Source organism: Marmota marmota, unplaced genomic scaffold, assembly GCF_001458135.2.
Source record: "Marmota marmota marmota unplaced genomic scaffold, marMar, whole genome shotgun sequence".
Taxonomy (NCBI): Eukaryota; Metazoa; Chordata; class Mammalia; order Rodentia; family Sciuridae; genus Marmota; species Marmota marmota.
Window position 1 is genome coordinate 3,085,556 of NW_025999942.1, and position 23,294 is coordinate 3,108,849.

A 23,294-nucleotide genomic window follows, 5' to 3' on the forward strand; every position below is an offset into this window, starting at 1 on the left:
AGTTCCATATGGGATTTTTTTAAAGATCAACTTATGAGCTCTTTATAACAGAAATAATATGCAAATTTAATATTTGTACTGGGTCAGCTATTTTTAATTTAAAAGATAAATTATGTCTTATGATAACTAACCTATGGGACATATACCTCATTGACTCATAGGAGTCCTGGAAATTCAAGATCATTCCCACTAATGGTGTACTAAACCATAGAATTTTGTTGAATGCCCCTCTCGCCCCCCTCACCACACATATATTGCTGGTTTCTTTAAACTGTATTTAGATTTAATGAGTTAGATTTTAAATTTCTCCAAGGATAGAAAGGAAATATAGTTTGTGTATAATATAAAGTAGTTTCAGTCAGTTCAGGAGAAGCATAAAGTGAATGCTACTTTGGTAATCTTTATTATTTCTAAATAGTTTTAGAAGTGTTTAATAATTTTTAAAAGAAATTCAAGTACTAGAGTCGTGGCTCAGTGGGAGGGTGCTTGCCTAGCATGTGTGAAGCACAGGGTTCAATTCTCAGGACCACATATAAATAAAGATCTATTGACAACTAAAAAAATACATTAAAAAAAAAGAAATTCAAAATACATAGTCTAACAAATTAAAAATTTAAGTATAAGTAGGAGAAAACCACTTCAGTTTCTTCTTTGCCAGGTCAAACAATCTAGGAGAAAGCCAATGCAAGTCAAGACCCCTCGTGCCTTGCCCACTATGGAAGCTCACCAGGTCATCAAAGCCAATGCCCTCTTCCTCCTGTCCCTGAGCAGTGCTGCGGAACCAAGCATTCTGTGTTACCACCCTGCAAAACCATTCCAGTCACAGCTGCCCAGTGTGAAAGAGGGCATTTCTGAGGATCTTCCTGTGAAAATGCCTTGTCTTTACCTTCAGACCTTAGCTAGGTAATAAGATTTGTTTGTGTGTGTGTGTAGTGTGTATGTGACTGAGAGTGTGTGTGTGTGTTTCACTACCTTTGGATTAACAGCTACTGTTAATTAACTGATATCAAAAGGTAGTTCTGTATTTCCTTTGATGATAGGGAACAACATAAGCAATTGTGCAAAGTAAAGAATCCTCTAGGAATTTATTTTCTGCATTGCCTTTAATGGTTTCTGAGTTTCCTTGGCTGGCCTATGATTGGTAGGATATTCATGTTATGGGAATAGGTATTTAATGGAAATACTTTGTCAATTTGTAATTACTACTAGTATAGAATATGTATTAGTAAGATAGTAACTATGTTTTATTCTCTGATAAGCTTACTTCAGTCTATTAATAGGGGGAAATGCTAACGTAGAAAGAAACTAATGTTTCCCTCTAGTAATCTTTCAGTTTTAAAATTATTCATTTGGTTAACATTAAATAAGTACCAAGTAGGTATCAGTTTTGTGCTAGGTTCCAAAGACCCTGAAATGAATACAATAAAATCCTGACTTCTGGAATGTTCACACTCTTGTGGGAAGATAAACATGTCATCAGAACATTTACAATGTCATGTGAGGCATACTCTGTTAGAGCATAAAAGAAGGAAAACCCTTGAATCTTCCCAAAGAAATCAGGACAGGCTTGCCACAAGGTCTAATCCTTTAGTAGAGTCTCATAGAATAAATAGATATCCATCAGGTGATTGGAGGACAGTGATTTCTGGCAGAGTATCCCAAGTGAATAAAGACAAATGAAATTGCTACACATTTGAGGAGTCACAGGATTGTTAAAGGATTGGTTGCTGGTGGAAAATAGTGAAATACTGCTTGAAACAGTGAACCCAGGTAATGTGGACTTCTGTAGCTCATGCTAAAGTTGCATTTATTTCTGTAGGCAGAAGAACCAGTGGAAGAATTTTAAACAGGGAAATATATGAAGGGTTTGCAATTAAAAAGTCACTTTGTGAAATGTGAAAACTAATATGAAAATTGGACAAAAGGGCATAAACACAGATGGAGAGACTTGTTAATAGTGTATTATTTTCCTACATGGAACTTGGTGTTACAGCCTATACTGTCACACATTACACACTGACACTCCAAAACAGTCTTTCATATTTCAAATTCAGATTTTCTTTATCAGCTGACAGATGAAAATTTTTAGATATTGCCTACAGTTTCAGTTTAGAAAGTTGTCCTCTTTTTATGTGAGAGTTGTATGGTTTTTAGAAATGTTTATAGTTACTATTGCAATAGGGCAAATAAAAAAGGAAACAGAAAATGTGAGACTGAGTACATTTGAGTCCAAGGTAGAAATCATCAGGCATGCCAAATGCCACCTATGTATAGCCTCAGGTAGACCATTTACTGGACTTAGGTTAGTAATAATTTGTTCCAATATGAAAAAGAATGAATCAATTTTTAAAATGTAAAATATTATAATATAGAATAATTATAGATTTTATACTTTTAGCTCTCTGGGGATAGGACATCTCCTAAACCATGGAACATTCCATATACCTAATATTTTCCAAATTTGACTCATATATGTTTCTGCCCCAAAAGCTACCACATGTATTTCAAATAGTCCATGCAACAAAGTCTGTGAGCCTGCACTATGGCATTGATGATAGGGAATGAGAAGAGAGAATGGTTGTGAAGGGAAACCTAGCATCATAGGCCTTAGTGATTAATGATGGTTGATCATTACGACACTGAGATATTCTAACCTAAGCTCCTGGATGGTTGACCAAATACTAGAAGATGGAAATATTCTTGATAGAAAAGAAAATGGGTTCAATTCTGGATTTAAAGTGTTTGTTTTACCTGGACTATCTATATGTAAAATTATCAGACTTTTATTACCACCTGCTTACATCTATCATTCTTTTAATACTTAACCTTTAATTGAAGATTCACATATGCTGCTTTGCCTTTTTTAAAGGAGATTAAAAATGAAGAGGATCTGTGCTGCCATCATACTCTTAAGTTCTTGGGTTTGATTTAATACAGGCATCATCATGAAAATTTTGTGGGCTATCAAGATGACAACCTATTCCAGGATGAAATGAGATATCTGCGTTCAACATCTGTACCTGCCCCTTATATATCAGTAACTCCTGATGCAATTCCTAATGTATTTGAAGAGCCAGAGAGCAATATGAAGTCTATGCCTCCAAGGTATTTTAGTTCTCTCTTCTCAATTTAATCGCCAATATTTGGTGGAAGGAAGACTTTGAATTAAAAAAGAATGTTCTAGATCTTTAATAGAACCTTCTGTTTCAGCAGGGACAGTGAGTCACTGTGGAGTAGTATGAAAAAGCATGCTTGTATGAATAAAGCAAGGTCCTTGACAGGAGAAGCAGACTAGCTTGAGAGAAAAGATCAACTAATGATGTAGTAAGAGATTATATTATAAGGTATCATAACATTTAATGTTATAGTTAGGAAAGGTTAACTTTGAGGCAGTACTCAGTCATTTCATAGGACAAGTGGCACTGAAAATAAATCTTAAAATGTCTTGGATTATTGCTTACAATGCCTCCTTGCTTAGGTATGGTAATGTCAAAGCAAAATGCTTCTTGAAAACTGAATAGAAGCATGTAGCCATAGTACACAAGGAAATTGAGGACCACTGAAATGATTTTAGAAGAGGAATTCCATGATAAAAATGCAGATATAGTCTCGCAGCATCAATTGAAAAAGAGATAAATTTAATCAAAGATTTCAGTTAAGTATATGGAATTGGATTATGTTGACAGTAGTTATAGAGGAATAAAGGAGATATTTTGTAGGAAAACAGTGAATGTGACCTGATTAACTGGATAATGAGAAAGATAAATTTAAGAGGACGTCAGGATTTCAGTTATGTATAGCTGAACATATCATTGGAAAGAAAAATATTTGCTGCAGGAAGAGTGAACATGCTGAATAAGATATGCCAATGTGTTAATACTATATAGTCATAATTATCATAAACTGAAATAATAGATACTTTAATAAGCATGATAGAACTTATATACCCAAATGAGTAGTTTTCATTAAAATACTTGCAGCTTTTGCTCTCATGTGTGTGGATCACTCCTCAGTTTTTGTGAGCTGCTCTTGACATTTTCTCCAAAGAGTATAGTGCAGGCTTTTAGATCTTTAAAGAAGATAACACCTTTTAGAAAGAGTGAGAAACCATTTTGAGACTAGTCTGATAAGTATGAGTCATTGAGTTATTATTAATCTTTCAGTTCAAAGAGTATAAACTTCTAGCTAAAGATATGAAGTCAACTCCTCTTCAGCAAAAGAAGAATATTATTATAAGTATTCTCAAGCAGTGAAAAAATTGATAATGACATAAGTATAATAAAACATAAGCTCAGATGTGAAAATGAAATGAAAAGCAGAACAAAGTAAAAAGACATATTGCAGGGGCTGAGGCCAGGGCTTATTGGTAGCGCACTTGCCTGGAGTGTGTGAGGCACTGGGTTTGCTTCTCAGCATTGCATATAAATAAATAAAATAGAGATATATTTTATTTATTTATATGCAAGATATATCGCAGAGTAAGAGAGCAGACCAACCATCAAATTAAAGTTATAAAACTAAGAAATTAATTAGAAGTGTTTATAACATCAGTCAGTGGAATGATTTGAGATAATCACAATGAGTAAAGAAAAAGGGACAGATTATAGCAATTAGAGTGGAAATATCAGATACAAACAGGATAATCCAATATAAGAATAACTGATGTCTTTGAAGTAGAAAACACAACTAATACAATAGAATATTATCTAAAGCTTTAATATAAAAAGTACTGAATGATATTAGGAAAATTTTACTACATGTTACTATAAGAAATGTCTTAAGTTACTGAAACTCCAGTGGGGGGAAAAAAAGGATTTTTCAATTATCTGAACAAGGCAAAACAAGTCATTTTGCAAAAGGAAAGTAAGACCCAAAACAGACTTTTGTATCATAACTTTGAAAGAAAGGATATCTCTAAAGCTTTATATTGTATTTTTTTTAGTTGTAGATGAACACAATATCTTTATTTTTATGTGATGCTGAGGATCGAACCCAGTGCTTCACATGTGCATGGCAAGCGCTCTACCACTGAGCTACAGCCCCAACCCTCATATTGTATTCTTTGTAAAAGCACTATTGTACCACAGAATTCATAATTAATTATGAATCAATCAGATGAGTCAAATGGTTAATGAAAAGCATGTTTTAAAGTCTATACAGTGTATAGTAAATATAAGATGGTACCAGAGCACATAAATGTAATATTTACAAAATCCTAAAGCAAAGAAACTGTGACCCAAGTATTTTATTTCCAGCTGGGTTGAGATATTTTCTGACATACAATGATTTGGGGTATGTAGCACCTTTGAGTTGTTCTTGAAAAAACATCCTGACAACTCTTTGTTATTAAAGATGATGAACAGTGAGTGAATCCATTAAATCAGTATTTCTCAACTGGGGGTGATTTTTGCCTCCTAGCTAGCATCTGACAGTATTTAGAAACAGTTTTGTTTTCCACAACTGAGCTAGTTCAACTAGTGAGTAGAAGCCAATGTTGCTAAACAAGATAGTCCTTACAACAAGGAATTACCTGACCCAGTGTACTCGGTTGTGTTATCGATGGCCATGTTTGCTTCTTCCCTAGGGTTTTGTTTTTTGTTTTGGTGTTTGAATTTTCTCAGAAGCATTATCATTTTTATAAGAACAGATCATTTTTAAAAAATTGATTCTTAACTCTTTTTAAGTTGATAAACTGCCTCTGAAAACAAGATAGTAAATCCAAATGTAAAATGAAGTACGCTAATGTACCCGCACACAGTCATTTTGGAACAAAGCAGCCAGACTGTCGTTCAGACACATTTATCCCAGATGGTTATGTGCAGCATTCATACTCTATTTAAAACAAGAATTTCTGTCAGCTCAGAGAGATGGTGAATAAATAAACCACCCAGGAAGTTAGCCACTTCTTAGAATATATATAAACTTGCAGGGAGAGGTAAGGATTCCAAGTTCAAGGTCAGTCTCAGCGACTTAGCATGGCCCTAACTCAAAAAAATAAAAAGGGCTAGGGGTGTGACTTATTAATTAAGCATACCAAAAAGAAAGAAAATATATAAGCTTACTGAGGGATATAGGATTTCACATCTGGCTTAAATGATGGAAATAAAACAACTCCAGAACTATAGGTGATCAAAAATGTCCCAATTTGAAGTGAGGTGACAGAAAAAAAGAGCACATGGAAGAATAGCTTGTAGATTTGTGCTTGAAAAATCAGAAAAGGAAAGTAGTTTAAAAAAAAATATCTCCAAAAGAAAGTTATATAGTCCTTTTAATAAAGTTGTAAGTATTTTAATGTTACTAAAATAAATAGCAAAACATCAGTTATTTAAGCCTGAATAAAAATCATTGCATTCTTATGGAGAATGTAGGTATAATAGAATGATAATGCCAAAATCAGTGTTACTTCTCATTATACTATGATATAGCCGTGCTCTAAAATGAGCTTTGGGTAGCACTTCCCAAGAGTGAGAAACCTAATAGAACACTCAACTACCAAAAGAAAAATGCACTAAGTTTTGATTTTATTAGGATTGTGCATGAACACAACCATTTCCTTTTGTTCAGTACACTTATGATTATGTCTACCTGTTTTCTCAGAGTATCTTGTCATGTGAGTTCCACCCCAGTGCTTTTGATTATAAAAGGACATTAAAATATTTGATAGCTTTTCTTTTTTGTTTAAAATGTAAAATTATTTTAGAAAATCAAAAATTTTAAGATACAGTTCTGAGATCAAAATTTTACTATATTTGTAAAGATTAAATTATGATATAAAGAGAAATCATCAAGTTGAATTTTAAGTTTGTTTCTTCACACAAATTCAGATTGAAATATTTGACTACACTATTGTAAAAGAAGTATAGTTACACTTTACTTTTTGTCCTAAGTTTTTACCTGTGCTCTTGATATATCTGCAGTTTGGAAACCAGTCCCATAACTGATACTGATCTGGCAAAGAGAACTGTCTTCCAAAGATCATACTCAGTTGTTGCTTCTGAATATGATAAACAACACTCCATTTTACCTGCACGAGTTAAAGCTATACCTAGAAGAAGAGTTAATAGTGGAGACACTGGTAAGTATATAGATAAAAAGAAAATTGAGTGATTCAACTACTGAACATAAAAAAGAAAATTATTTTCTTTGCAGGTAATTTTTAAAGGGTAATATATGAAGGGAGCAAATGGATTAATTTCTAATTTGGGATAGACAATCTATGTGACCTGGCCATAACTGTGCCCCTCTAAGTTTTGCTTCTCAATTGGAGCAAATGTCCAAAGATCATTTAGTGATTATTCAAGAATAAATTGACCTTTACAGTCTTACTTGTAAAATATCAAAGCCAACTATTTGCTACCATTAGCTCCTCCACCAAGCTTCAATGAACCAGCAGTTCCTATGGCTTATAAATCATGGCTATCTCCTTACCCTCATAGAAACATACAGCTCTTAAAGTTACCACTACTCTGAGTAGATTAAAAAAAAAAAAAAGAATATTGGAGATATGAGTAACCCTTAATCAGTAAATAATAATAATAATCTGTATAATCTGGACCAATTGCTGTCAGCAGCCTCAAATTAGTGCTGGGGATTCTGCCTAAAAAATACTGAAAGAAACCCAAGAGAAGAGGATATTAATGGTGATAATTTATTAGGTAAGCCACTTATAAAAATGAAGATTTGAAGTTAAAATAATAGGCAGATAATTATGTATCTTACTATTGAAGATCTTCAAGAAAATATTTTTAGAATCAATGATTTATAGGTTTGTTAACAAATATTTTGGAACTTAATTATTGAGATATCTTTTATAAAGCAGTCTTAGAAAATTGTAGAGATGATGTGTGGATTCCATTTAGGGAAAATATAAATCATATAGCTTTTTACAAACCATGCACTTGGATTCGGCCCTGGTTTCAAAACCCACCTCTACAAATAAATAGCTGTATACTTCTAGGAAAGTATGACATTTAATCTTTCTCAGCCTCAGTTTCTTTTTCAGTAGAAGTTGTAATAGTGATGATTTGTGTCATGTGCTTAAAAGTGCTGTAATTGAATAAGCTAAATATTATTTTCAGTATTAAATATATTAATCAGATGCACCACCTATGAAAATTAATAATTTTTGTTTTTTTAACAGAAGTTGGTTCTTCCCTCTTGAGGCATCCATCACCTGAACTTTCCCGCCTAATCTCAGCCCACAGCTCTCTTTCCAAAGGAGAACGAAATTTCCAATGGCCAGTTTTAGCCTTTGTTATACAGCATCATGATCTAGAAGGTCTTGAAATAGCAATGAAACAGGCGTTAAGGAAATCTGCTTGTCGAGTTTTTGCTATGGAGGTATGAATACATTAATGAAGGTAGTGATTCACAGATCAAACAAATCACATGATTCTGTATTTAATGGTGCCATTTTTTTAAACCAAGTTAATTGCTTCAAATTAAAAGCCATTTGAAAAGCCTATTGAAAATATCAAGTGTTCACATGAAAACTAAACTCTAAAGTTTATGGATATAAATTAATTTAGAATTCTGTATTTAAATACTCTAAGGAACTTTATTTCTGTATTACTTTATTATTTGAATCCTGAGATTTATCTTTTTTTAAGAAGCTTTTTATATTTAGAATATCATTTCATTAGAATCAAAAAATAATCATACAAAAAGGTTGAGAAGTAGGACTTTTGATTTATAATTTTAGCAATAACTGCTTACCCAGATTTCCATTTTCTGGAATGATTATATTACTGTATGTCACAGGCCTGAATATAGAAGATCTTTCTTCTTTATCATAAGTGTAATGAATAACTTGACACCTCATTGATGGGAATGAAACGAGTATATTTAAGTAAAATGGTAGCTTGTGTAGAGCTTGAGAAATATTCTATTTAAATCCTAAACACAAATTAGAAAAAAATGTACTTGAGTAAATTAATATTAAGAAGGTTTCATATATATATTTCCTCTGTTATATTTTATAAACAAAGACCAAAATTATTGACTATTTCAAGTTATTTATGCTTTTAGTGAACCAAGTTTAGTTTTCTATCATCTGACCTTGAAGCATGTAGTCCATGAAGTTACTTCATTTCTGAGTAAGGAAGGTCCTACATTTTGTAACTCATATACTTTTTTATTTTTATCTTGGACTCATTTGATCATCTATTCAGGCATTCAACTGGCTTTTGTGTAATGTCATCCAAACAACTTCTCTCCATGATATTCTGTGGCATTTTGTGGCTTCACTGACTCCTGCTCCAATAGAACCAGAGGAAGAAGAAGATGAAGAAAATAAAACAAATAAAGAAAATGCAGAACAAGTGAGATTTGTTTTTATTGTCCATATTTCTATAGAAACTGAATAGAACACTCTTAAGATAGTTTCATAATTTGTATGAAAGCATTCAGGGATTATCTAACCTGAAAAAAATGTGTAACATTTCAATGCTATGGACAAAGTATTAATAATACTTAGTGAAAGTTTTCTCTCTAGCAAAGATGCTGATAGTCACATCTCATTGAACACAGTATATCACACTACTATCATAAAGCAATAAACTGAAAGATGCATACTGTTATGGTACAACATATGATAGGTAAACGGAGCAACACTATTACATAGAGGATCAATAGCTGGGAAGACATTTATGTTCTAGCTCAATCACAGGAGTAAGTGTGAGGAAGTTTGCTAATGTGCAATTTAAACCCCAGAAAGGCCATGCCAGAGGAATATGGACCACATCTTAGCATTAAGAGCAATGCCTAAAGTCAAGAACACAACTGAAATAATCTCAGTCCAACCAAGTTGAATGCTAATCCTTGGCAGAATATAGATGGCCTGCTTTCTCCCTGAAAGAACAAGATACAATAATCTTTGGAAAGAAAATACAAACCAGAACTTTTATGATGTGTACTCAATAGACATGCATTAAAGGAGGCAAAAAGTGATCATCTTTTACTTAGCTTATTGATGTAGTTCAAAAAGTTTGATGAGCTCACATTGGCAACAAGATGGAGACACAAACATACTTTGCTATGGAGTAACAGCCTGTTGGAGAATGATTTGGCAAAAATTTAGAAAAAATTGGCATTAAAAATGATGCAGTAATTCTACTTTTTTTTAGTTTTTCCTGTTGTGTATGCATGTGTGAAGTAACAAATATACAAGTTGATTCTTTACAGAATTTAAAAAGATATATTTGTTTAGTTATAGTTGGACACAATACCTTTATTTTACTTATTTATTTTTTATGTGGTACTGAGGATCAAACCCAGCATCTTGCATGTACTACGCAAGTGCTGTACTGCTGAGCCACAACCCAGCCCCCATAATTTTTTATAAAAGCAAAATATTGAAAACAAACCGAAATGACTATTGTGAAATAGACTGATGAAATAAATTGATATTTTTATTTGTTGGAAGACTATACAGCAAGATAATATATATTACTACATTTGTAATATATAATGATCTCTAAGGTAAATTGTAAACGGTTTAAAAAGAAGAAGAAAATATAGAGAACTATGCTTAGAGTACTGCCATTTATGTAAATAATACTTATAGACCAGTTAGTAATATGGTATGCTGTAATAGAAATTACAAGTGTAGGTGACTGGCTTATCAGGACCAAGAGACTCACTTTTTGTGGTATTTTTTTCATACCTTTCAAGTGTTTTATTATGATGTATATTACCTCAAAAGACTTGGATCATGGTAGGTAGTCTATAATAGTAGGCACTTTTATTATTAAGCAGTTTTGTTTCAGTTCAGCAAGTGTAAAGTACTTTGTGCAAAGTTATTGGAATAATTAAAATAACAATCACTACTTTCTAAGTACTTTGATGACCTAATGTGATATAAATGTGACATTATATTCTTTATAAAAGTAAGTACTTTATAGAAACATTTGTTGAAATTAGAAGAAGCTATTTCGGTTTAGGTGGAATGGGGTACATTATTCTTAAGTACATACCACAGAATAGATTTTGACCATGGTGTGTATAAGATTCTGCAAATGGAAAAAACACCATGAGCAAAGACTGAAATATAAGTGTGAGTTTTAGAAATATGAATCCAATCAAGAATTTGTTTGATGAAAAGAAAGTCATGTTTTTTTTCAGTTGATTAAATGAACTTAAAATTTTTATATCATCTAAAAAAGCCTGGTTTTTTTATTATTCAGTGGTAATTTTTAACTAAATCATCATAGTTTTTCCTAAAATCTCTTTAGAAAGCAAGTGCCAGACCTATTAAAATAAGAAAAACCCTAGTGGTTCATAGGCCAGTTTGAGCATTCAGATATTTTTGACTTATATGTGTTTAAAAAAAAAATCAGCCTTTTAAAATAGATATGACTCTTCTTTTACAATAATTAACTGACAAACTTGCTTTTGATTTCTACCTTAGAAGGATCCATGAGTATGTGAATACCCTCTCTTAATTAAAGTGAACTGCCTCACTCTGGACAGACATTCCCACGTAATATCCATTGGCATGAGCTGTTGAAGTCTGCACTCCAAGCCTGAGTCTTTTAATGGCCACAGCCCTCCCCTCCATACACATATGCTCTCCACTTCTCCCCATCAACTCCAATTTGGGGCCCACTTAGCTCTTGTACCTGTGTGCTTCATTCACCCCTGCTTTAAAACATATTTATTGCTCTGCTAGGATCCAGTTTTAACTAATTTCCTTTCTTTGGGAATTTGAAGTACTCTACTGTTTTCCATTATAAATGTTATTCCATAGGTAATAATATGAAAGACCTGACTGACATTTAAATGCAGAATGAAATCCAATCTATCCCTCTTTCCAAGCTGTGGTTCTTCTGCCTTAAGGAAGGACCATTTTTGTCTTAATTCACATTAAAATCTCATAAAAATGTCATATGAACTAATGGTGACCTCAACTTCTAACATGTTATTTTCTCATATATAAATACATGCACAATTTATGCATATATACACATGCATATACATTTAGATTCGTTCTAATAATTGATTTATGAATACCCTAGAACTGATGTGTATATATGCTACTTGTTTGCTGACTTTGTGAGCAGTCTTACTGCCTTTTCCCTAGAAATATTACAGATGTAATTAGATTGATGTTATTAATTGTATGTATTGGGTATAGTTTGAGTATATATAATATTCTTTTGTGAAGAAAGTTTATTCTAGCATGTAAACTGATAGACTTACTTTCAATTTCTATTTTAGGAGAAAGATACAAGAGTGTGTGAACATCCACTCTCAGATATCGTGATTGCAGGAGAAGCTGCTCATCCATTACCACATACATTTCATCGTTTACTTCAGACAATCTCTGATCTTATGATGTCTCTCCCTAGTGGCAGTTCATTGCAGCAAATGGCCCTAAGGTAATTTTGTATAGATATGTTCTAGATACTGTGGGAGAAGACATTTTATGGAGTATTCAAAGTACTAAATGCTTGAAAAACATCTTTAAATTAGGTAAGATTTTTAGGAATCCCTGTATTATGTTAAGTGATGTCTCCCTCCTTCCTGTCTTTAGCTCATACTATTTGCCCTTCTATAAAATGTGAATAATATACTTCTTAGTGCTCTAAATGATCCTTTTAACAATCTCCCTCACTTTTCCATATTTCCTATATCTTAGATCATTTTAATGTCACCAAAAAGAAGAAAAAAAATGAAATCTCGTGAACCAAACCAAAATAGTGTTTTGACTTGAAAAAAATCTGAAGAAAAATGAATCCCAATTACATGTAGTCATTTTTAAAACTACCCTAAGAAACAGACATAATGTTAAATTGGAATCTGTTGAAAGTTTGCATTACTTTTACATGTGAACCTATTGTTAGGTCAATACACTGGACTTATGGATATAATTAAATCCACCTTTGGTTTATATAACAAATAAGTTAATGAAATGATTCAACTTCCCACATGCCTAATGATAAGACCAATGGAAGAGTGAGAATTTTGTCTCTTCATACAATGTTTGAACTGCAAGATGTATTAGGCCCTAATGAATGAGCATGGAATTATAACAAATAAATTTGAGAAGCTGTTATAGTTGGTGTAACACTTGCCTATACAAAAGACCCATTATCTTTCTTGCTTTTATCACTTTGATTATCATATCTTAAATTTCCTATATTTAAAATGGGTGAACTTTTCTAGAGATTATCTTATTCCAAAGAAATTACCTTTATTTCACCAAAATAAAAAAATTTTAAAAAGCCACTAGTAATTATTTCATTCCCTCATATTTTGAAATTTCTACTTTTTACTAGAGCATTAAGATTTCTTGAGATTTAAGCTACAGAATAAAGTAACTACTATAGATGTTTCTTAGATATTCCTAGAAAATAATTATTTCACATATCACTTATGTATTTATATTGCTTATTTGTTTATATTGTTTATATTTTTAGATGCTGGAGTCTCAAATTCAAACAATCTGATCATCAGTTCCTCCATCAGAGCAATGTCTTTCATCACATTAACAATATTTTGTCAAAATCAGATGATGGAGATAGTGAAGAGAGTTTTAGCATCAGTATTCAGTCTGGCTTTGAAGCTATGAGTCAGGTCAGTCATTCAACAATTTCCTGTTGTTCCATAGTTAATAGTCAACAGTGGATTAAAGGAAAAACTGTACTCAAATAATTTGATTCTGTCTTACATTATTTATTATCATGTATCTGTTTTCTCATCAGGGAAGATCTCTTTTTGACTATTATGAATAGTTATATTTGTCTCTGATAGGAATTATGCATAGTTATGTGCTTAAAGGACTTAACCAGCATTGTTGATATAAAAACTTCGAGCCGACCTGCCATGATTGGAAGTTTGACAGACGGTTCCACAGAAACATTTTGGGAATCAGGAGATGAAGATAAAAACAAAACTAAGAACATCACTATCAACTGTGTGAAGGGAATCAGTGCCCGCTATGTATCTGTACATGTAGACAATTCCCGAGATCTTGGGGTAAGAAAGGGAACTTAATTTATGGCTCATTAGTTCTTTTGAGACTACTAATAGTCTTGCACTCATTTCTGAATATAATAGAAAGATTTATCACTTGGGACTTCAGATCTTAAATATAAAAACAGATTAATATGACTGGGCACACCATGGACTATCAATCTAAAAACAGGTCTGATTACAAATATACCATGACTACAGTTAAGCAATATAAAAATCTATAATTTTATTCTTCATGATCTTCTTTTTTATTTCATTTTGGTTTGTTTTTGTTGTTGTTGTTTTTTGTTTTGTTTTGGTTTGTTTTTTTTTTGGCAATACAGGGACTTAAACCAGGGGTACTCAGCCATGAAGCTACATTATCAGCCCTTTTTATTTTTTATTTTGAGACAGTGTCTCTGTAAGTTGCCCGGTCTAGCCTCTCAAGCTTGCCTCAGTCTCCCCCACTTACTGGGATTATAGTCATATGCCACTGTGCCCAGGTTTAAGACTCAGCAGAGAGAGATCCTCTCTGGGTAGCTTCACTACAGAAATAGAGTTCCTAAACTAAAATAGTCATAATTTATAGTCTCCTTGGTCGTAGTATATCTAACATGTTTCAACAGAATTGAACATTGTTTCATAAAAGACACTGAACAAAGGAAAAGAGCCCAATTCACTTGAGCCAAGAAGATAGCACCATCTTCTGGACTACTATTTTTCTATCCTCATTCTTGGAGAAGTATAGTCTTTGGAAATTTTTTTCCTCATGATAGATGTGACTTGCTGGCAAATACAGTTTTAATAAATCTCTCTGGATCATTGCCAAGCAGTTTTTATCCATTCACATTTTTCCTTTCTCAGGAAGAATCAGAAATGGTGGAGAAGGGTCTCAGATAAAATGGAGGTAAAGCCCACCATGGCAGTCCAATGTGCAATCAGACCATCCATAGCAACCTTGTAACTCCAGTACATCCCTGCATATTAGTTTAGCCCCTGGTGTTGAATAAGAAAAAGGGGCTTAATTAATAAATAATGAGCTTATTTGCTCTTCTGATTAAGAATTTCAACTGCTACAACTGCTTTATCATATGAGAAAGTTAAATGTTATAAATCAAAACATTTTTCTGCCTGGAACTCACTGCTCAGTACAAAGTCATCTTTGACTCATGGAACATTTTACACCAGGACATACTGTCCTTCAGAACAGTGACTACAATTAATTTGACATTATGTCTTTTCTAAGAGGAAAGAGTTATAACGATATTCATTTTTAAATTCTCTAGTGTATAAGCTGACATCTACCTTCCTTTTAAGATACTACTTCTATGTTATATATATTATCCTTGAGCCTTGTACCTTGAGCCTGGGTTCCCCTAAACTGCACACTAAAGAGCCTTATTCAGAGCATTTGTTGATTTAAGTTGCATCAGCCTATAGCATTCATGGTTCATAGCACTCCAAAGAATTAATATATTAATCTATTGTGGATATGCATTATATAATACTTATTCAATCTTAAGATCTGTCATTCTAATGCCTGAATGACTCATTTTCAGTATTTAAAGGCATTGAGTTTATAAGGTTTGATATTTATTTTTTGTGTAAAATGTTGCCCTCCCTAGTATGGCAAGTTATCTTGAGCATAGAACCCACTGTTGTAAAGCAGGCCTGTGGCACTCATAAGTATCTGTTATTTACCATCCTTCCTTATTTTTACTTCCAAAATTTTTGAGATTATAGCAACAAGAATGGGACATGAATGGCAAGCAAAATTATTGAAAAGCTACATGAAGTTATGGAATTGAAATGTTTAGAATTTGGATAAAGAGAGGTAATGTCAAACTGTGAGAGCATATGAAGGAAGGTTGAAATGTAACATTTAAGATAGAATTTGTGAGAAGACTACAACTGTAGAAGTAATGGTTGGATAATTAGTCTGAGGTCAATTAGGAAGGACCATTAAAACAGACAGGAGACCTTTTATGGCATTGGTTGGAGATAAGAAATTGTAAGTTCTGAAGCAGGAATAAAGCCTAACATTGGAATTTTCTCTTTTAGAATAAAGTTACTTCAATGACCTTCTTAACTGGCAAAGCAGTAGAAGATTTGTGCAGAATAAAGCAGGTAATTGAAATTTTTTTCAATAAACATTTGTTACCTAGGGAGAAATTTCTTCTCAGCCTGTATTGTTGAGTTCTAGTTTGGGCACATTACAAAGAATTGTAGAAAATCATCTTAACAGTAACTTGATAGCTAGTCTATATGTTGGAACAGTAACAAATGTCTCTGAGCTAGATATTGTCCTAAGTATTCCCCAGTCACGAGGGATTATATTGGGCCTGCAGTCCTGCACTCCCCACTTTTCTACAGACTCAGGTACCTTAAAATTCATTACAGATCTGATTCACAATTAACATTCTAATTTACCTACACTTTAGGTTAAAATGGGTTATTATCTATTCTAAAAAATCTACCACTTAGGGGCTGGGGTTGTGGCTCAGTAGTAGAGCGCTTGTCTTGCATATTTGTGGCCCTGGGTTAAATCCTCAGCACCATATAAAAATAAAGATATTGTGTCCATATACAAATAAAAAATATTTTTTAAAAAATCTACCACTTATAACACCAGTCATATCTAGGTTTCAAGTCAATTAACAAACCAGTTCTACAAACAAGTTAAGCTTTGTCTGGGCATGCCTAGGATTGTGAACAAACTCTCTTAAGTTATGAAAGCTGTTCTTTTGGGGTTACAACTCTTTCAAGAGTTGACCAGTTTTTTGTTTGGTTGTTTGTTGGTTTGGTTTTTTTTTTTTTTAATTATATTGAAAGAATTGAGATTTCAGATGAAACAAAGCAGAGAGAGCTTCATTGTTGATCTTGTGAGTGTTTCTGACAGTCCCTATAGGTAAAGTACTGTCATGTAAATTGTTGCTAATGGTTTTACTCAAATAACTTGGTAGGCCTCATGGTAGTCAAGCCTAGATTTTAATTCTCAAGTCCATCACTTACCAAGGATCTCTCAACTGTGTTAACCACATTTTCCTCTTCTGTAGGATAGCTTCTATAAATAATACTACTTAACCTCACAAAATTTATATGAGAAATAACCGTCATTCTCTGTAAAGTTGTTTGTTATTTGAGGTGGCTGTTACTAATGTTAAGTCTAGGCAAGTGATAAAAGTCATTCAGCGGTATCAGGTTCCTGTCCCTTTTCTCCTTGACCAGGTCGATCTGGACTCCAGGCACATTGGTTGGGTAACAAGTGAACTTCCAGGAGGAGATAATCACATCATCAAAATTGAATTAAAGGGCCCAGAAAATACTCTAAGAGTTCGACAAGTAAAAGTCCTAGGCTGGAAAGATGGTGAAAGCACAAAAATCGCTGGCCAGATCTCAGCCAGCGTGGCCCAGCAAAGGAACTGTGAAGCTGAGACTCTGAGAGTATTCAGACTTATTACATCACAAGTGAGTGTCCTTAATGCATACTCTAGTACAGGATGAATTGACATGATACACTTTGAGAGTTTAAAACGCATGTATGGCTACTAATGTGGCCCATTTTTCTCTCTCTTAACCCTTCACCTATGCTGAATGTTGTATTGTAATTTTGAAAAGTCATGGTAGCAAGAATAGCATATTATCCAATTTGCAGAATCAGCTGATGAATCCTCTAGCTTTCAGAATGGTAATTCTTGCATTAATTCTTTCTCACAGGTATTTGGAAAGCTCATCTCTGGAGATGCTGAGCCTACACCAGAACAAGAGGAAAAAGCACTCTTGTCATCACCTGAAGGAGAAGAAAAAGTATACAATGTATTTATTTGTATTCTAAAAATTTGTTTCCCTTTTTCATTTTCTTTTATTCAGAGAAATAATCCATGTGCTGCTTTATATTTTAATAGATGTGGTTTATATGCCATTTAAATTATTTTTATTTTAATTAGAAGATCAAGGAACTATTTAAAAAAATTTACTACTTGTTAATGTATAATTTAGTATTTTAAGTCACAGCAAAAGTTGCTGTATACCTAGGACTGTTTTATTCAATTGTTAGAATTTGTAAAATTAACTTAGTCATTTACTATGTTATGTCTCATCAGTTATCTTCCACCTCCATTTTATCTGCCCTTCTCAGCCCAGCTCAAAAATACTATCTTCTCCAGGAACCCTTTTTATGATTTCCCCAGACAAAAAGCAGTTTTCCTTCTGTAAACTTCATAAAAATCTATGTATACCTCTCTTTGGTTTCTCTCTTTTTGTATTTATCTACATGTATGTTTTATTTCTTCCTCTGTTACACGCATAGCTTTTTTGAAACCAAATATACGCCTGATTGGTCTTTCTACCCAAAAGGGCATAATCACACGTACATTCAGTAAATTTTTGTTGGAATAAATGTTCTTTATAATGTTCTTGAAATTTCTTCTAAAATGCAATTACTTTACTTATTTTGTATAAACTAAAACATCATACCTAAGATGAAAACCTCAGCTTCTTGTGTTGTGTTATTGTACTGGTTCATCCTACATTGCTATATTGAGTAGAAGGAGATGAAAGTATCTTTGTTTTGTTCTAGATCTTAAAAAGAGAAAGTGCTTTAGTCATTTCACAGATTATGCTGTTAACTCTACTGTTTTGTGTTTTTCATCAGTTAAGGATGTTTCCTTCTTTTCCTAGTTTGCTGAGAATTTCCATCAGAATGGATATTTTTATATATTTCTATCTTCCCATTTTTTACTTTTATACAGTAGGATGATCAATATGTTGCTGTGGTTTTATTCAATATGTGATGTTAGCTTCCAGGTAATTTGTTTTCTTTAATTAAAAAAAAAAAAGAAAAGAAAATGAATTAGAGGATGTGAGCTATACAGTACAGTGCTTCTTTGGGGCAAGATGAAAATGTTATCAGATTGTGGAAATAATTGCACATGTTTCTGAATATTCTAAAAACCACTGAAATTGTATCCTTCAGATAGGTCAATAGTATGGCTGTGAAATCTATCTGAATGTAGGGACATTTAAAAAGCAAAACCAAATAAGTTATGAAAGATGTAAATAAAAATAAAATGGAAGAGACACTATCTAAAAGGATTTCTGTGCTAGTATTTAAGTAGGAAAAAAAGGCCCCTATTCACTTTCTTTAATAGATACAGTAAATAAGTAAAAATAGATTTTATTTATCTATTTATTCTTGAGCAAGCTTTGGTAGTTCTGTCATTCAGGTAATTTATTTCATCTAAGTTGCTGAATTTGTTGGCATAAGATATATACTGTATATTCTTCTATCCTTTTCATACCTGGAAAATCTGTAGACTGTGTCTTCTTTCATTCCTTATGTTGGCAATTTGTGTTTTGTTTATTTTCCTTGAGTAGTGTAACAAGGTTTATCATTTGGTCTTTTTAAGAAATCAGCTTTTAGTTTTATTGTTTCTTCTATTTTTTCTATTTTAATGATTTCAATTCTATATTTATTATTCCTTCTGTTTGCTTTTTCTGGGTTACTAAAGTCCAAGATTAGCTCATTAGCCTTTTAAAGCTTTTTCTTTTTATAATCACTTTGACAATTATTATTTCTTCAAACTTTCTCCTTTGTCTTAATATTATATGCCTCAATTTAAAATAAATTCCCCTTAAATATAGCTGCTTAATAATTTCTCAAGCTACTTTGAAATGCCAAATATACACATTTCATTTTTTTCTTTTTCTGCATAAAGGCAACATCAGATGCTGACCTAAAAGAACATATGGTTGGAATCATATTCAGCAGGAGCAAACTGACCAACTTACAAAAACAGGTTGGGTTTAGTCATGGCATTATCTTTGTCAGATTTTGCTTGTTTTTAGGTTATAAAATGTCTTCCAGGGGGCTGGGATTGTGGCTCAGTGGTAGAGCACGTCCCTTCCACATGTGAGGCACTGGGCTCGATCTTCAGCACCACATAAAAATAAATAAAGGTATTGTGTCCATCTACAACTGAAAAAATACTTAAAAAAAAAAAAAACTCTTCCAAATTTTATGCAGGATTTTTTTATGGTGACTCTTTTAAGTCCTATAGAATGTATCTGCCTTTTTCTAGAAAGGAATGATCACTCTGCCATATCTGCATTTTTTAGATATTTTTATATGAATATTAACTTTTTTACCCTACTGCTGTTTGTTACTTCTCATTTTCAGGAATTGTTTTATTTTAGAAATAGATATCCATCCAGCTAAATCAGTTTACGTTTACATTTTCTATGTTCCTCTCCGCCTGTTCTGTTTGTTGTTTGCTTGTTTGTTTAATTTTAGGGGGTACCAGAGATGGAACTCAGAGACACTCAACCACTGAGCCACATCCCCAGCCCTATTTTGTGTTTTATTTAGATACAAGGTTTTATTGAGTTGCTTAGCGCGTGGCTTTTGCTGAGGCTGGCATTGAACTTGCAATCCTCCTGTCTCAGCTTCCCGAGCTGCTGGAATTACAGGCGTGTGCCACCGTATCTATCTTATTTTTTGATGAGCAATTAATAGTGCTTACAAAATCAGCATTAATATTTTTAAATAAGAGTGGGCGTGGGGATAGTGCTAGATTGTTCATTTAAAGTGGTGCTAGATAATAAAAATAGCACTTCAAAAGTAAAAAATTGATTTTAAACTAGCTTATTTTAACTTTCATTATTAAATCTTTTTAAAATAAATAATAACATGAATTTATTTGTGCTTTATCTTTATAACAATGTTTCATTGACTTTTGGATACTTAGAAATCACAAAATAAATATTTCTGCCAATTATAAATACCATCAGTTTTAAAGAGCTTTATGAATAGGCATGCTAAAATATGAAAAGAAAGTGCCTTAAAAGTGGTAAACCATGCTGATTAGTTCTTGTTTGATGTGCTAAGCCACAGGCAGAGACATTGGAAATTTGTATATAATCAATTTCTACGTAGTGGTTAATTTAAGTATTCATATTTTTATCATGATTCCCCTTGTTTTACTTAATTATTTTTTGTTTTGTTTTAGACACTGGGATTGAACCCAGGGGTGTTTTACCATTAAACTACATCCCAGTCCTTTTTATTTTTTATTTTGAGACAGAATCTGGCTGAGTTGCTGAGGGCATAGCTGAGTTGCTGAGGCTATCCCTCAGATTTGCAATTCTTCTGCCTCAGCCTCCTCCTGAGTCACTGGGATTATGTGCATGACCCACTGCCTGTCTATTTAATTGATTTTAAGATGAATTAAGAGAATAGTATAATGGAGCATTAACTGAGAGGAAACTGAATTGAGTATTAACTTATTCTTTGTTTTATTAGAAGAAAATAAGACATATGAATGTATTTTTACATATTCTGCATTGCCTTCGTAGGTGTGTGCTCATATAGTACAAGCTATTCGCATGGAAGCCACCAGAGTTCGTGAAGAATGGGAACATGCCATATCAAGCAAAGAAAATGCCAATTCTCAGCCAAATGATGAAGATGCCTCCTCTGATGCATATTGCTTTGAGCTGCTCTCCATGGTTTTAGCATTGAGTGGCTCTAATGTTGGCCGACAGTATCTGGCCCAACAACTAACTCTCCTTCAGGATCTCTTTTCCCTGCTTCACACAGCCTCTCCTAGAGTCCAGAGACAGGTAGGTGACTGATCATATCAATTGCCTTTGTGCTTCTTTGTTACTTGAAACTGTTAAAAACCACACGATGGAAGTTATGGGTGTAGCTAAGTGGTAGAGCACTTGCCCAACAAATGAAAGACCCTAGGTTCAATCCACAGTAACACATATACACATACACATACACACACACACACACACATACACACACACACACACACACACACACACACCACAAAAGTAAAAGTCACAAGGCAAGGCAAAGAGACTTACCCAAGGACCTGAAGTACAGATTTTTTTTTTTTTTAATGTTTTGTTTAAGGCCTATAGTTTAACTCCATGTCTTTTTATTTTTACTTTTTTTTTTTTATTTTTGAGAGTATAGAAGATACTTCATGATGAGAGTATAGAAGAGCAAAAACTATGTTCTGTTTTACTAATGTATTTTGATAAGAATATTTTGGCTATTGATTACCTTTTTACCGTGAAATATATACATATAATGTCATTTAGCCCAGACCAAAAATGTTTTTTCTTGCTGCCCTGGTTGGTACTTACTACTCCAGAAATTTAAGTATTTAAATCATATTTCCTAAGGGCTGGAGATATAGCTCAGTTGGTAGAGTGCTTACCTCCCATGCACAAGGCCGTGGGTTCAATCCTCAACACCACAAAAAAATTTAAAAATTTTTTAAAAATTATATTTCTTCACTTCCCAAAATTAAAAGTAGTATTTAAATGTTTTTGTTCTTGTAGATTTTGAAGTTGTAGAACGATAGCTTGGCGTATTAAAAAATGAAAATTTTAAAACATCAGCCTTTAGCCATGCCCAGTCGTGCATACCTATAATCCCAGTAGCTCAGGAAGCTGAGGCTGGAGGATCATGAGTTCAAAACCAGCCTCAGCAACTCAGTGAGACCCTGTCTCTTAATAAAAGTACAAAATACGGTTGGGGATGTGGCTCAGTAGTTGAGTGCCTCTGAGTTCAATCCCCTGTACCCCTTTCCCCCCAAAATCACACTTAAATGAATTATTTTATTGTTCTTACCAGGTGACCTCCTTGCTAAGACGAGTTTTGCCTGAAGTGACCCCCAGTCGTCTGGCCAGCATCATAGGAGTGAAATCTCTGCCCCCAGCAGATATCAGTGATATCATTCACTCAACTGAGAAAGGAGATTGGAATAAGCTGGGTATCTTGGACATGTTTCTTGGGTGCATAGCCAAAGCACTCACCGTACAGCTAAAAGCCAAAGGCACCACTATCACAGGAACAGCTGGCACCACTGTGGGCAAAGGAGTTACAACGGTCACCCTTCCTATGATTTTCAACTCCAGGTATGTCATTGCCTCATCCTCCCTCATAGTATATAAAAGTAAATTTCAGTATTATGTTAATATGTTTTTTACCACAATAATGATAAATAAATAACACCTGTGAGAAGCAAACCTCAGCTCAATCAAAGTTTCTAGTCAGTCCTGGGCTGTGGCTAAGGTAGAGTGCTTACCTAGCATACATAAGGCACTGGGTTCAATCCCTGGCACCACATAAATGAAAACAAATAAAATAAAGGTATTGTGTCCATCTACAACTAAAAAAATTATTTTAAAAAAAGTTTCTAGTCTACTAGAACATATTATAGAAAAATATTTTTCTTTTTGTTTTGGTACGGGGATTAAACCCAGGAGCACTTAAGCACTGAGCTACGTCCCCAGCCTTTTTAAATTTTGAGATATGGTCTTGC

General features: G+C 33.3%; 1 protein-coding gene across 1 annotated transcript in view; it reads left to right on the forward strand.

The window, feature by feature from the left end:
* The window catches only part of Mycbp2 (MYC binding protein 2), a 233,163-nt gene that overhangs the window by 188,097 nt on the left and 21,772 nt on the right, over window positions 1–23,294 (forward strand). The window contains 14 exon segments of the mRNA XM_048801244.1: window positions 659–903; window positions 2,938–3,105; window positions 6,918–7,075; window positions 8,141–8,340; window positions 9,171–9,320; window positions 12,217–12,377; window positions 13,419–13,575; window positions 13,753–13,977; window positions 16,015–16,080; window positions 17,182–17,421; window positions 17,671–17,760; window positions 19,671–19,751; window positions 21,307–21,573; window positions 22,604–22,887. Of these exon segments, the coding sequence (XP_048657201.1) occupies window positions 659–903; window positions 2,938–3,105; window positions 6,918–7,075; window positions 8,141–8,340; window positions 9,171–9,320; window positions 12,217–12,377; window positions 13,419–13,575; window positions 13,753–13,977; window positions 16,015–16,080; window positions 17,182–17,421; window positions 17,671–17,760; window positions 19,671–19,751; window positions 21,307–21,573; window positions 22,604–22,887 (2,492 nt within the window).